General features: G+C 35.6%; 1 protein-coding gene across 1 annotated transcript in view; it reads right to left on the bottom strand.

The window, feature by feature from the left end:
* The window catches only part of SLC9A9 (solute carrier family 9 member A9), a 707,151-nt gene that overhangs the window by 157,543 nt on the left and 533,046 nt on the right, over positions 1-16,562 (bottom strand). The window contains exon 14 of the mRNA XM_074298418.1: positions 2,083-2,162. Within this exon, the coding sequence (XP_074154519.1) occupies positions 2,083-2,162 (80 nt within the window). The remainder of the gene's footprint in view (positions 1-2,082; positions 2,163-16,562) is intronic.

Raw genomic sequence — 16,562 nt, 5'->3', positions numbered from 1 at the left:
AATCCAGAGTTGAGGCCCACAGAAAACTTAGCTTTTCTAAAAATCTCCTGGCCTTCTAATCATTGCTCCTACCCCATATACAATCAGATATCAATTTTTGTTGATTCTTTTTCCATACCATCTCTCACATCTATCTTCTCCCTTCTCCCAAAGCGAGCACCTCTTCTAGGTCACCTCCTTTATGGACCACTACAACCTTCAAATTGATCTCATTGCTTTCAGGCTTCCCCCAGTATCCCCATCCCAAATAATTTTCAATACAACTGCCAAAATATTCTAAGGCAAACGTCTTCCCTGATCAAAAACCATTAATGACACCCCATTGTCTGTATAAATAAATATAAACTTCTTATTCTGATATTTTGGTCCCTCTTCAAACCATTTTCCCAGCATTATTTCATTTAGATTCTCTTTAAGAATTCCATGTTTCCAAACTGAAATTCCATGTTTTCAGTCAAAATATCCAAATCTGACATTTCAGCTTTGATCTAGGTTTATTTGTACAAACTGTTCCTCATGACTAAAACCTATCTCTCCATCTTTTTCCGCCACTTAGAATTTTTATTCTCCTTCATTACTGAGCCCAGGTGCCCCTTCTTCCATCAAAATTCCCCCTTATATTGCTTCCCCAGTTATGATATGTGTATGTGTGTGTATATATATATACACACACACACATATATATGTGTGTATACATATATGTATATACACAATGCACACAGAGATTTATAAACTGCATATCAATATATATATTTATAAAATATGTGAAATAATATATATTTATAAAATATTATACATTATAAAATCTATATTTATGAAATATATACAAAGTATATGCCTTAATATAGAAAAAACTGACTATAGTTAACAGATAACCCAAAGAAATAATAAAGAAAAAAAACTTACAAGTTCTGAGTCTTCCGTTTGGCAGTTCCTAGAATGTCTCTTCTCATTCTCATTTTCATTCTCTCATGTTCTTGTTTCTTTCAAACCTTTTCTTTGGCTTCTTTCCAACTTTATTTTCCTTGGTTTCAAATTTTTATTCATTATGCCAATTTCTCTCATTTGTCTTCTTTTCTTCACTATTATTTTCTTTCTCTATTTCACTTACCTCTTATTTTACATTCTCTATTCCTCTTTATTCTTTGAATGTTCCATTTACTGTTTTTGGTTATTCTTCCACTCTTACTGACTTTTGATATACATAATTATTGGTTATGTCTTGACAGACTTTTTCATTCAGTAACTTATGACATTCATTTTATAAAAAACACATTTCATTCATTTCCACTGTAATTTTTAAAAACAATGCTGGAAAATGGAAAATTTTCTGAAACTTACAATGGTGAAACATTTTAGCCCTAATGTTTTAGTTCTTCAAATCATATGAAAGATGAATAATATAGCTATGCTTATTGCCAGAAAAAATCACATTTAAAACGAAAAGACTTTTGAGAGGCTGGTAATCATCACCAAATTCTGTATTGAAACAAGACCACTCTCCTAATCTAACACTTAATGGATTCTCCAAGTTCTTAGTCCTTTTTCCTTTTCTTTTTTTAGAACACAAAACAAGAGCACACAACTTAAACCTCTTGATAAGGTATAGGTTTGTCTTGGCTGCATATATAATTCCCTAAGAAAAGACTCTAATACTGATTTATGAGCTTCCAAATTAAGTAGGTGCTGTGTAAAAACACATCCAAGAGCAAGTTCCCTCACAAAGGTGAAAACAACCCAATCTCCATCGATCAATTCTTTAGTTCTATCCTATTTCATTCTCTGGCATCAGAAAAGATTAAAGTGCCTTAAATATACTAGCTAAACTTTGACTGAGGCAGAGATCCTTTGGGTGATTTTGCCTCAATCTCTAGCTCATTTAGTAACAGCTATGGCATTTTCTTTACTAGGTCAATACTTTCTTAAAACTAATTTTCCTTCTTCAGATAACCATGGCTTTGATTTAATTTTGCTTTTTTGGTTTTATTTAAAATAAAAAATAGCTGCATCCTTCAATGATTAACTTACCCACTTGCCATATGTTATGTAGGTCTTTGTGAGATTGCAATAATCAAAGGATACTTGTGGTCAAAACCATACCAGATTCGGAAAAGCCAAGCACTCTCTGCCTTTGTAGGGTTTCTGTCCAAATTATCTCCTTCCTGAAGAAGAAATGTGAAAAAGAAATTAGATAACAGTAAGTAACATTTCAAAAAGAAATAGATGTCAAACTTAATTACCTTTCAAGGCAATGTATTATTTTCTATTATATTCAACAAGACATTTTATATTAGGTGCTGAGTCAAAATGAAAAATACCTCTTACCCTCAAGGCGTTCCCATTCTTTTGTGAGAAAAACGACACAAAACTGGCCTTACTCTTAAACCTCCAAATCCCACTGCTGGGAATATTTTAAGAATCTGGAATATGACCTGGGTAAGTACTTGACCCAGAAGACTGAAAACCTTTTAAGACTGAGTTAATTTTTTTAAAAAGAGTTCTTAGAATCCAGATATGAGAAGTCTGAAAGTCATTCTCTTTTAGTCCTTTATGATTCTCGGAAAAAGGGTAGAAGGTAGAATCTTGAGAATACAAAGCAAAATCTGTTTCTTTTTCTCTTCTTTTCTTTTTTTCCCTTCCTTCCTTCCTTCCTTCCTTCCTTCCTTCCTTCCTTCCTTCCTTCCTTCCTTCCTTCCTTCCTTCCTTCCTTCCTTCCTTCCTTCCTTCCTTCCTTCCTTCCTTCCTTCCTTCCTTCCTTCCTCCCTCCCTCTCTCCCTCCCTTCCTTCCTTCCTCCCTCCCTCTCTCCCTCCCTTCCTTCCTTCCTTCCTTCCTTCCTTCCTTCCTTCCTTCCTTCCTTCTTTCCTTCCTTCCTTCCTTCCTTCCTTCTTTCCTTCCTTCCTTCCTTCCTTCCTTCCTTCCTTCCTTCCTTCCTTCCTTCCTTCCTTCCTTCCTTCCTTCCTTCCTTCCTTCCTTCCTTCCTTCCTTCCTTCCTTCCTTCCTTCCTTCCTTCCTTCCTTCTTTCCTTCCTTCCTTCCTTCCTTCCTTCTTTCCTTCCTTCCTTCCTTCCTTCCTTCCTTCCTTCCACCCACCCGTTTCTCCCTTCATTCCTCTCTTTTTCTCCATAGTAGTTAGGTAGAAAGCTGGTCTTAAACTAGAAAAACCTCAGTTCAAGTTTTTGACACACATTGGCTATCTGACTTTGGGCTAGTGTTCTCAGTGATCCTCAGGGAACTTTCTGAGGCAGGAATTCTTAACTTTTAAATTTTAATTAATGGATTCATTTTGCAGTCAGTAAAGCCTAAAGACCTCTTCTCAGAATAATTTTTTAAATATGTAAAATAAAAATATAAGATTACCAAGGAATATTGAAATGGTTGTCAAAATACATTAAAAAAGAAAAAGATCATGGCCCAAACTTAAGAATTCCTGCTTTAAGACTACAATTTTTAGATCAGGTGCCAAGTTACACCGATGGAAAATTTTCTCACTAGGAGTTTCTTAAGCCAATGAAATGAAAGATTTAGTCTACATGTGTGTGTGTGTGTGTGTGTGTGTGTGTGTGTGTGTGTGCGCTCACATATGGATATGTGAGTGTATATATGTGTGTGTGTCTGAATTTCTAAGTGTTTTTATACTTAATCTTGGGATCCCGCATAAGAGAAATGTTCATCTAAAGAACAGGTTGTCACACAAATTAGTTCACAGACCCTGCTATGTGGAAAGCACTCTTCTGGAATGATTCAGTGTTTAATTTTATGAATGTTTCTTCTTTTATTAAGCATCCAAGTAGTATCATTTTCTAACATTAATAAAAATGATATTCTTTAAATTGCTGCAGTGGGAATATTTCACTTTACTTTTGTCAAATGAGATGGTATTTGTTTACTGCTTACAAAAAAGGTCATCCCTAAAGGAATGATATAATTCTAGTAATTACCATCCCAGTTTCCTTTCCTTTCCTTTGTGAGGGAAGAATGATATTGAAGACCATGGGCAATTTTTGCTATCTTCTCTTCCTAGTCCTGAATTATATAGTAGCAAGTGTTTCTATGATAAGTTGAGGGCATTCACCTCCTTCTCCTTGAGGCCCCTTCATAGCTAGGGAAAGAAAAAATAAAAAAGAAGAGGACAAAAAAAAAAAAGAATGTGATTGATGTGTATGTGAAAGAGGAGTATAAGAATGTAAGATAAAGAAGGAGGAGAAAATATCATGAGCTTTGGAAACAAATGGCAATAAGGATTCTGGTGTGGAAAGAAGGCTACTCTGTGACTTAAAAAAACACCTTTCCTACTTTCTAATTTATATATTATGAGAAGATATTTCTAAGAGCCAATCAGCTCATAATTATCATCTCAGTTTAAAAACATCCAAATCTTAACATTGTCCTTCTTTGCCTTAGTGGGATTCATGGTTTTCATTGCTAAGTAGTATCATTATTCTTCACTCTAATAATAATCACATGAATACTCTTTTGTATATGTGATGACAAATGTAAGACAAATCACAATATATGCATACATTAGCAGAATCTGTTCTCAGATCAGCTCAGCTTAATTTGCTTTTCCAGATTGCTCTTTGTCAAATCATTTTATTGCTTGTTAATGACCATGAACTGAATCCAAAAGGATATGTGCCATCCAAAATGGATGTGTGATAATACAGTTGATCTGTGACTATAGATTCTGGGTATCCACTCTCACAAAGCATAATGGGAAGGCAAAATATGGTCTGTTACCATTTATCCTTTGTCTAAGAGCTAGTAGGAGATAATAATGTAATGAAAACAAAACTTTCAACCTTTTTCTTTTGTTGCTGAATATTTTCAAATGTTTCAACTATTTCTAGTTTTGCTTTCATGTCATTTTGCTTGAGATGGAATAGTACACCTTGTTATTCAAGGGTCAAATTCATCACTTCTCATTATAAGGAAGGCAGGGCATCCAGTTCAATTTCTCTCTCTTTCTGCACTTTCCTCACTAGGTGTTCCCACCCAGGCTAGGTGATAGATTTGCAGAAACTGCCTTCTTCCTAGTCAGTGTGTAGCCTTTGCAAGTTCCCTCTATATCATCACTTCTCAAGCAGCCACATGTTGCTAGAATTTTGCTGTAATAGTAAAAATGTCTCAGCTGGACTCACATAAATGGAAAAAGGTTCATTTTTGATGAATGTTTCCCCCTGTTTCATAGAGACAACTAGAATTTAGAAGGCTTTTTCTGAATAGGGATTTTTTAAAAAATAAAAATGTCTCAGCTGGATCTACATAAATTTGATAGGTTTATGTCTGATGAATGTTTCCCTCTGTTTTTAGGAAAACAAAAACTTAGAAGGATTTTTCTTGAACAGGGATTTGTGGTGACCTGGATTTGTCTTGGTTCTGCTATTATTCACTATGTGACATTGGAAAAATTCCTTAATCTCTCAATATGTTTCCTCATTTGATCAAAATGAGGAAATTAGACCCGATGACTTTATAATAATTTCAAGCTCCAGCATTGTGGGGCTTTCTTCCTCTTCCTTCCTCCCTCTCTTTCCCTTCCCTTCTCCCTCTTCCCTCTCTCCCTCCTCTCTCTTCCTCCTTCTCGCTTCCTTTAAGCTCTTCAGTTGTTTATATTGGTACCTCAGATAGAACTACTAGCCAAAGTTCTTTTTATGCAAATGCAAGTTTGGGGATCAGGAGGCAGAAAACTTATGAAATTCCTCTTTCCTTAAACACATTTCTATTGTTTCTTTGCTCAAAGCTTCTGTGTTGATATATTCTTAGCCTAATTCATGTGGATATTGTCCACAGAGGACCATGCTTAGATTTGAGCTATTTCTTAGCTAAACTCCTCTTGATCACCTTTCATAAACCCAATTGTGTATACCTGCTACCTAGCTTTATTATTTCTCAGTGGAGTGATTTCTACTTGTCCCAAAAGTATTTCTGTGACTTTGTGTGTTGTTTATCACATGCTGTTTGACTATCAGTCTTCTCCTTTTTAGTGAGAAAGTAATTTTTTTCTAGCAGCCTTAAGGTATATTTTGTAAATATTGAAGGAGTTTTTGTTAAAAAAAATTTACAAATATATTATTATCCTTCCTAGAGTTCCCAAAGTATACAGTATAGATGCTGATTTACTTGTGTTTTCCTTCTTGTTGAGATTGTTGCTGCTAATGTATCTATTTTTGTTTGAGTTTTGCTTTCTTAACTCTCCATCATTTAATAAATGCCTGCCAGTATTTCTCAGTATTCTTTATATTTTTTCTTATTTCTTATATATTATAAATGATTGTGATTTGCAAAAGCAACATAGGTAATGAGCATTAGAGGTGGAATTTGAATTTTGATTTTCTGACTTTAAAATCAGTGGTCTTTATATTTAAGAATATTTCAAAATATTGTATTTATATATCACAATATATGCTTATACACTTACATATATATACAAATAAATATACATATGTGGGGGTATACACATTAAGTATATATATATATACACACACACAAATATAATTCTAGTCATTTGACAAATTACTCTATATATTCTCTCTCTCTCTCTCTCTCTCTCTCTCTCTCTCTCTCTCTATCTATCTATCTCTTTCTCCTATTGTTAAAAATGCTACTAGAAATATTTTGGGGCAGAAAGTATTTTCCCCATTCATGTTAATAGCATCTTACATTTTAGTTGCTTTTAAAAACATTTATTTTATTTTTAATTTATGAAATAAAGCAAGCATTTCTATAACAGTATAGTTTTAAAAAGATGATTGCATATAAAATTGCAAGTCTATTATATACAATTTGTTATTCCTTTTAAATGTATAATAAAGTTATTACATAAAATCTTTTCCTTTTTTTGTTTTACTACTCCTACACTCCATGCTAGATATGGCTATTCCTGAATATATGACACATACACACACAAATTAGACACAAATATGTATATACACACATGTAAAATCATTCTCTATACACTTCTATTTACCACTTCTTCCTCTGGATGCAGGTAGCATCTTCCTTTATATATCATTTGTAGTTAATTTGGATATTTATATAGTCAGAATGACTTCTTTGCTCAAAATTATTCTTAAAACAATATTGTTGTTATTCTATACAACATTTTCTTGGTTCTGCTCATTTCCCTCTGAGTCTTTTATAGTAAAATGTAAGCTTCTACAAGGAAAGTCCTTTGCTTTTGGTCTTTGAATTCCCTGCACGTATGATAGTGCCCTTCAGGTACTAAGCTATGAACAAGTAAATACTCATTGAACTGGGATGGATTCCAAGAATCATTTCAATATTTGAGGAATGTCCTTAATCAACAATCTATGTAGTAAGTAAAACAGCAAATATTTATTGAGTGCTTACTATAAGTAAGATTTTTTTTTTACCCAGGACAGTGATCACTAAACAGAATTTTAAGAATTATAGGTCCATTGTTCTTCCCTTCTTTTCTTTGTTCTTTCGTTTTTCCTTCCAGACTCCATTCCCTTCCTTTCTTTGTCTGCACATAGCAATTACTAAATGCAAGGACCTTTCTCCTTTTTTTTTTTATCAAATATTTATTAAATATCTACTGTATGCACACACAATATTCTGCTTGGAGCTATGGAATTCATGATAGAAACAGAAAAACTTAGTTCTAGTTTCTAGGGGCCCAGAGGCAAGAGATATCAGCCAAACTTGGGAGGACACTTTTGTCAGCCAGGTGGGAGAGATCGCTTATGTGGTATTTTGGAACATTGCTGACACAATTAACCATTTCTTCCCCTACCCTCACCATTTTATCTTTTAGACTAATATTTTTATTGGTGTTGCTCCTTTGCTTCAGAATAAATTAGATCCTAATTAGAGAGAAATATTTGAAGAACTAACTCCTTTCCCCAGGTGGGGCAAATGACACTGGTAATCCAGCATTAGAATTGCTCCGTCCTTCTGCTGTTCTACAATGATGCTTTGAGATTATATCCCATATCTACTCTGGCCTAGCTTGGGATCCATTCATTTATTTCCCCTAAGTTATTGATGACTTAATAACCCAGTTATGAAAGGCCATCAATAAATGAGTGGAAATAAATGAGTTAGCCTATTGTGCGCTCTGTTTGTGCCATGGGGGTTGATGATAAATGTGCCCAGGGAAGGCAACCCTTTGTGGTCACTCTGAAACAGGGAAGGTATCTGATGGAGACAGCACAGATCTCAGACCTCTGGGAGAGTCCAGATGGTCAGTGGCCAGCAGGAAACATCAATCTGTTCACATTCTGTTTTTTCTGCAGTGGTGCTTCCCAACACCCCCAAGGACAATAGATATGAGTAGTCATCAGAAGTACTTGGAGAGAGGGATTTTTCTTCATTACAAATAATAGTCTTTTAGATTTGGGTCATGAGATGCTATGCCTTTATGCCAGAAAAAAATCCATGTATTTCCCTGTAGAACATGTTTCTTTTTAGTCAGTTAGTGCAGTGGATAAAATAATAATAGTTATAATTATTATGATTCTTACAACAACCTTGGGAGGTAGCTGCTAATTATTATCCCCAACAGGGGTGAAGTAACTTGCCTAAGGTCATACATTCTAAAGCTAGACTTGAACTTGGGTTTTCCTGACTCTAAGATCACCTAACAGTGTCCCTGTTAGGGATCTGGAGTCCCGAAGACTTGAGTTCAAATTCTGCCTCAGACAGTTCTAGGGATGTGATTTTGAGACCTTTGTGTTTTCTAATCTGCAAAATGGGTGTAATAATAGCTTTTACCTTTTAGAGCTATTGTGAAGATAAAATGAGATAGTTATAAAGTCTTTTGCAAACTTTTATTCCCTTTTGGCTCTTAAGTCTCTATTTGGGACTTTCTCTACAAAGCCACAGAGGCTTCCTCATCCTGGAATTTCACTCCACCTCTGGACTTCTCATGCTACAAAGTACCCAACCTCTTCCTCTGATTCCGATTCTCATCCTCCTAGAGCCTCCACTTTAAAAGAGCCTTCATTTCTCTTTAGGTTCCATTTTTTACTTCCTCTATCATGACTTTTAAGAGAACTTTCTTTTTCTCTGTCCTTTTCAACTTTCTTTGATATGTTATCTTCTATTAGAATATAAACTCCCTGAGGGCAAAGTTTGTCTTATTTTTGTATATTTTCAGAGTTTAGCACTGTTCCTAGGAATCAAACAATACATTTTTATTCACATCTACTAAGTTCTGTGCTAAATACTGAGGATACAAAAAGGTGCTTACAATTTAATTTAGGAAACTGCGTTCAAACAAATATATGCAAAATAAGCTATATATAGGATAAATAGGAAATAATTAACAAAAGGAAGGCATTAAATTATAAGAGCTTGGGGAAACTTCCAGTAGAAGATTGGGATCAGGGAGATCTGTAATTGGAATGGAAAAGGGAGAGAAAATCAGACATGGGAGACAGTGAAAGAAAGTGCGGGAGATGAGATGGAGTATCTTGGTTGTGGAATAGCCATGTGTACATGTTAGTGAGTAAGGTATGAAGAAGACTGACATGATAAGAAGAGATGAAATTAGGAAGGGTTTTGAATGCCAAATAGCAGTCAAATTTGGTATTTGTTCCTAAAGGCAAAAGGTAACTCTTGGAGTTCATTGATTGGGATTAGACCTATTCACAGTAAGTGCTTAATAAATGCTTGCTGAAGCAATTCCAATAGACTTGGGATGGAAAGTGGTATTTGCATCTAAAGAGAGAACTTTGAAGACTGTGGATCAAAGCTTAGTAGTTTCACTTTTTGTTGTTGTTTGCTTTTTTTTTTTCTCTTGCAAGGGTAAATTTTGGAAACTATCTTTGTATGTATTCAAAAAAATAAAATAGTATTAAAAATAAATGCTTGCTGACCTGACTTGATCTTAAATAAATGCATTTTACTTGATTAAGAGCAGCCAGAAAGGGAAGGGAAGGAAACAAACATTTTTAAAAAGAACCTACTATGTGCCAGGCATTGTGTCAAGTTCTTTACAATATTATCTCATTTGATCTGAAGCCAGATGGGAGCAAAACAGTGGAAGATTTAAGAGTCAGAGGACCTGTGTTCAAATCTTGCCTTTGCCATTAACCACCTGTGTGAACTTAGGCAAGTTATCTACTTTCTTGGTTTCCAGTTTTGTATGGACTTTCAAGCATTCTGGTTTTGGAACTCTTCCCCCTGCTCTCTCTCCACCTCCACCATCCCACCCCTAAGAAACTGAAATTGGAAGGAAACTGGAGTTCAGATTGTTACTTCTGAAAAACAAAATTTTTTATGTTTGAAGAAGCTCTGATCTGAGTCCCTCAAACATCTTAAGTTATGGGAAAATGAGAAGACATTGGGAGGAGTTGATATCTTTAGCTGTTTATTTAACAAGCCAGGGGTTAAGGCATGACATAAAGCAGCAGGGAGTATGGACTATTGTTTTTTTTTTTTGTTTGTTTTTTTCTTTGATGTGTTATCCTCCCAGATTGAGAATGATAGGAAAATCAGACTGTGCTATTTGCTTTAGCTTATAGGATCCCTGAGAAAAGATCATTTCTGTACAGAGAGCTGTGAAAACCAGATGCCCAAGTGAGGCCGAGAATGTTTATTGTATTAATTTATGGAAAAAAGAGAGAACTAGCAAATGTACATACCTCCTTTGTTTAACATTCAAATATGAGGCCTTTGCTAACTCTGCTCCTAGATAACCAGATAGTATTTCCACTCATTTCAGTGGGTGTTGATGGGATTAAATATCTAATGGGCTTTTCCATTAAATTTCCCATCAACTTTTAGAAAACACTCAGGGTGAGTGTCTTTGGAAATTATGCACATTTGTTGAGATGATTCAATACTTGTTCTTGTTCAGTTATTTTAGTAAATGTCTGGTTCTTTGTGACCCTATTTGGGGTTTTCTTAGCCAAGATAATGGAGATATTTGCCATTTCCTTCTCCAGCCTATTTTACATATGAGGAAAAACGAGGCAAACATGGTTAAGTGACTTGACCAGGATCATACAACTACTAAGGGTCTCAGGACAGATTTGAACTCAGGAAGATGAGTCTTTCTCCCTCTAGCCCCTGCACTCTTAACCATATGTTTAGAGAATATCTTTAAATTTCATTGACTTATTTTTCCTGATTAAAGAGTTGGAATTTGTGGAAAAGAGTAAGAGCTGAAGAAGGGTCATTAAAATCTGGATTCAAATCCTACCTTCAACATTAACTTGCTGCATGACCATTAACCAATTTTTCAACCTTTTTGATCCTCAGTCTCCTCTACTGTAAAATAATACTATTTTTAGAATCAGCCTCTCATGATTGTAGGGGACTCCAATGAGATAATATCTATAAAGTGCTTCACAAACCTTATAAATGTCAGGTTATGAATTTCACTTGTTATTGCCATTGCCCTTTAAAAGGAAGCATTGCCTGCAAGGGGCACACAGGGTTGATTTTTTCCCCCTTATTATCCTTTACAATAGCAAATTGTTAACCTTTGGCTTCAAAACAGAAAGCTCTTTAAGCAAATATCATCTTTGACACAGCCATTCAGGCTTAAAAAGGTTACTGAGAAGGTCCACTCAAAGAATGAATGATGCAGACAAAGCTATGGTAGACTAGGGAAGAGTTCTAGGAAAGATGACCTTTGTACTCTAAACATAGGTTGTTCTGTAAGTCACTCTCCAAGTCGGACTGTATTGGACAATGATACACCAACCATAGCTAATGCACATTTATCCTAGGCAAGGGCATTCAGGGATAATAGGGAAAGGTACTCTTTAAGCCGTGGGTCCCCAATGGGGAAAGGGAAGAGCACAAACTGGAACACAAGGGGATAAGGGTAAATGTTTTCCTTGAGAATCTGGGCTTCTTGCATCCCTCCCATACCGGTTCTCAAAGCTGGTACCTAGGGGAGAGAAGTGTTTTTGAGAGTTCGGAACCCAGTACCGCACTCAACTATGCAGCTCAATGCTAGGAAGCATCTGGAGCAAGGTCATTGCTTTGATGGGCTCTATTATTTCTGTGTTGCCCAAGAACAGAGGCTGTACCCTCTCTAAGGAGATGGCATGCTGTGGCAGGTCTCTGGTTTACATAGCCTGGGAATCTGTTTCTCAGATATTATATTGGAGAGCTTGCCTGCGGGTGTTCATACCATAAATGTCAAAAGATTAGAGATATCCTCTGATTATCTCTAACTTCTCCTGAATGACCTGACTCCATATTGCATTGATTTGCCCAGGATCTTTTTGAACTGACATATTTTTAGGCTGTAAAATGCTTCAGCATAATGGAATCTACCTCATTATCTGTTGTATAAAACAGGCTCATTGGGGGAAAGCCAGTCTTTTTTATCTTTATATTTTCCTTAACTTTACAACCAATAGGTGCATAATATATGATGACTGAAAGGATGAATGAAAGTAGTCAGATCTCTTATTTGTCTTAAAATTGCTTCCCTTGGGGTTCATGTATCCCCCACCTTCTACAGCAATACAGAATGAAAACTTTTTGAGAATAGGAGAAAACAAGGCAGAGAAGGTGATGGAGGGCTGCTCTTCTGGATCCAATTTTGACTTAGTAATTAGTGTGGGGCGAAGGAAAAGAAAGACTCAGTTTCCATGGTATTGAAATGTGGATGATGACTCCAAGGTTAGAAGCCAGAGCCAACTGGAAATGTGGTAGTACCATGGACAGAAACAGAAATTAGTGGGAGATGTGTTTGAGATGGCAGAGTGTATATTCTGTTTCTCCTTCAGACTTTTTTGTTCCTGCTAAGGACACTATTGGTATTTTAATTATAAATATTCATAGCCATAGAGTTTTCCATGAGTACACCTCACACATAATTTATGTACCAAGATTAGTCCACTCTACTTCCACATCTTTTGTATCTGTGCTAAAAGACCATATTTTTAATCCCTTTTTTTTCAATTTTTTTATCCATGATTTGGATTGGAGAGGGCATGTGTCATATTTTTATAGGATAAAAAGTTGACAGGGATAATTAACATACTGAACGACTGACTTGGGATACCCAAAGATGTTCTTTCTCTATATACATAGACACCATTTTAGTTCAGTCCTTCATCAACTCTTTTCTGGGTTAATGATACAGCATCCTAATTATTCTTCTTGTTTCTAATCTCTCTCTTCTCTAATCTACCCTCCATATAATTGCCAAATAGCCTGCGTAAGGCTGAGGTATAACCATGTCACACTTCTGGCCCCAAACCCTCAGTGGGTCTCTTTTATCTCATGGATAATATACAAATTAACTAGTCTTAATATGTGACTCCAGCCTACCTCTCCAATCTTGTCTCATTCCACTTTACTAACTAGAGTTTAAGCAAAGCAGATTAACTCTTCCTTGAACTCTATTCTGTCTTCTGTTTACATGTGTAAATCAACCTTTCTGCCTTGAGTATCCACTTTCATTCCCCAATTCATTTCTGCCTCATGGAATACTTTTGGGCTCAATTCAGATGCCTCTATGAAGCCTTTTCCACTCTAGCTTATTAATATTCTCTCTCTTCTGAATTTTTCTTATACTATACTTGCTTGCAGCCAGATTGTATTTCTTCCACTAAAATGTAAACTCCTTGAGGACAGGGATATTTCATTTTTGTTTTTGTATTTTCAGCGTATTTTCAGTGCCTTGGATGTAACGGCACTTAATAAATTGGCAGTTAAATTCGATGATCAGATATTGTTTTCTTAACCAAGTGTCCGCTTCCTAAATCTGTCTCTCTCTTCTGAAGCTCCCCTCTTGAATCCACCATAGTGATGCAAATGCTTTTATGCCCCAAACATCTTTACTTTCTTGGCCAGGACTTCAAAACTCTCATTGATGCTTTATAGATTCCTTCTGGCAGCACCATTTATTTCCATGTGAATCAGCAGAAATGGGCAGGTGTCATCAGACTTGACAAGCTTCAGGAGGTTTTCTTTCATCTTCCAGAAACACCTGCTGGAAACTTCTGTTCACTGCTAAATTCCTAGACTAATATTAGTCTAAAACACCCCACTAGACTAATAGGAAACATAGTGAAGAGGTTGCTGGACTTGAAATCAGTAAAGAATTGGTCTTGAATCTAGGAACTGCCATTCACTAGTTATTTGGCCTCAGATGAGAACTTCTTTAGCGTCAGTTTTTTGATTAGTAAGATGGGGCTATTAATGTGCGCTCTACCTATTTGACAAAATTGTTTTGAGTAAATTGCTTTGCAGATCTCAAAGCACTATATGAAATGAGTTAAAATCATTATCATGTTGATGCTATGAATGGACCTAAATTTTAGCAAGACAAGTCACTATTTTCTTATGGACAAGATGGAAAAGTCATTGGGTGATCTATAGGTAGACTGGCTCAAAATCTGATTGATCCAATCCAAAGGGTAATGATTAATGGATCAATATCAGCTTGGAGAGAAGTCTCTGATAGAGTGCTAAAGAGTCCTATCATTAACACCTTTCTTTTCAATATTTTTATCAATGATTTAGATTGGAAAGGGCATGTTTATCATATTTTTATAGGACAAAAAGTTGAAAGGGAAAATTAACATATTGAAATTGGTTTGGGATACCCAAAGATCTCAGCATGCCAAAACATGGCTTGAAGCTAATGAAAGTAAACTAAATAGGAAAAATGCAAAATGCTGCATTGGGTTCAAAAAATAAACTGCCCACGTACACACTAGAGGAAGGATATCTAGAGAGCAAATCATGTGAAGAAACCCTAAGGTTTATAGGTGTCTAGAAGCTCAATATAAGTAAATGGTGTAATGTGACAATCAGAAGGAGAAACTGCAAAATCAGGAACCGTTTTAAATTGCCTTTCTGGAAGCATAGATATTAGACCAAGGAGTGACTTGTTCAAATTGAGTAGTAAGTAGCAAAGCTGGACTTTGAACCCAGAACCAGTCCCTTCTAATTCTGCATTTGTGATTTTATGATTCTATGAAAATCTTTTCCTCCTCAGGTGAAAAGGATTTTACCTGACTGGGTTGTAAATATGGTATAGCACTTCAACAACAATACTAGAGGATCAATTCTGATGAGAGGATCCAATTCAGTTCCCATTGATCAGGGATGAACAGAACCAGCTACACCCAGTGAAAGAACATTGGGAAACGAGTATGGACTGCTTGCAGTTTTGTTTTTCTTCCTAGGTTATTTTTCCCTTTCTAAATCTGATTTTTGTGCAACAAGAGAACTGTATAAATAGGTACACATATATTGTATTTAAGGTATATTTTAACATGTTTAACCTGTGTGAGACCGCCTGCCATCTGGGGGAGGGGGTGGAGAGAAGGAAGGGAAAAATTGGAACACAAGTGTTTGCAAGGGTCAATGTTGAAAAATTACCCATGCATATGTTCTGTCAATAAAAAGCTACAATAAAAAATAAAATGTGGTATAGCATGAATTGTGTAGTCCACTGATTCTCACCTATTCCCTCATAGGGAAAAATGGAAATTTATAACTCTAAGACTCTAAGCATATTAAAGTTATATATTTTAGAAAGGAATCTAGATGGTTAATACTTTTCTTTGGAGAACTCTATTTGCAGTTGTGACACATATGAAATATGTAAGGTTAATCCAATTCACACTCAAAAGTGTAAGAGTACTAAAGAAGATATGAATTATTATAATGTTACTACCTTGTCACAGTTACAGGGTCAGATTTTCAGGAGTTATCTTCCTTTCCTCATACATAGCTAGTTGAAATTACTTTTAACCTGAAATACTGTTATATGTGTTTGCTCCTTACTTTGAGAGTGTGAAAGACCAACAATAGGCACACTTGTTTTAAAATTCTGGTATGCTTTTGTAGCTGAAAACTGTATTTTAAAAGAAACTAAATAAGCAAGATAAAGATGATAATTTGTGGTTACACAGCACTTTAACTAACATTTCTAAATTATTTTCCTCACATTGACTCCAAGAGGTAACTATCAGGACCATTCTGATCTCCACTCTATCAATGAGGAAAATGAGGATGAGTGAAATTTAGCGACATGCCCAGTGTTAGGAAGGAATTGAGCTGGGGTTTGAATACAGGTCTTGTCTGACTTCAGTTACTGAGTTCTTTCTCCTGTACAACATTCCTTCTCATAGGGTGCATATCACTTTACTGTTGACAGCATAACAGGATTTATATTTATTTTGCATCAACAGAATATAAACTGAAAAAAATTTCAACCCCGTGAAAATAAGGTTTCTCATTCCCATGACAGAGCAATGACTGTTGATAACCACTAAGGAGCTTGGCTGAAGTGAAAGGAGGGCAGATGTAACATGTTTTTCAAGAATGATTCAGAAAGCACCATCAAATTCTAACTAGAATGACTGGCAGATGCAAGAACACTCTGTTTTGTTATTTCCATCCATACTTTTTCCTGTGCTTGACACTTAAAGATAAGAGCTATTTCAAGCTGTGGAGAAAACCTATTACTGAAATGTGAATACTAGAGTATTCAAATGGTGCGACCATATTCAACTAAAGGACTTCCAGAGCTCTTAGATTTCAGTGTTTATCTCTCCTTCCCTATGATCCTTCTCAGACAAGCAAACAAAAATATTTCTCAAGCAATGGCAGCT

Source organism: Sminthopsis crassicaudata, chromosome 3 (assembly GCF_048593235.1).
Source record: "Sminthopsis crassicaudata isolate SCR6 chromosome 3, ASM4859323v1, whole genome shotgun sequence".
Taxonomy (NCBI): Eukaryota; Metazoa; Chordata; class Mammalia; order Dasyuromorphia; family Dasyuridae; genus Sminthopsis; species Sminthopsis crassicaudata.
Note: the sequence above shows the minus strand (reverse complement) of the source record. Positions and strands in the feature narration are given on the sequence as shown.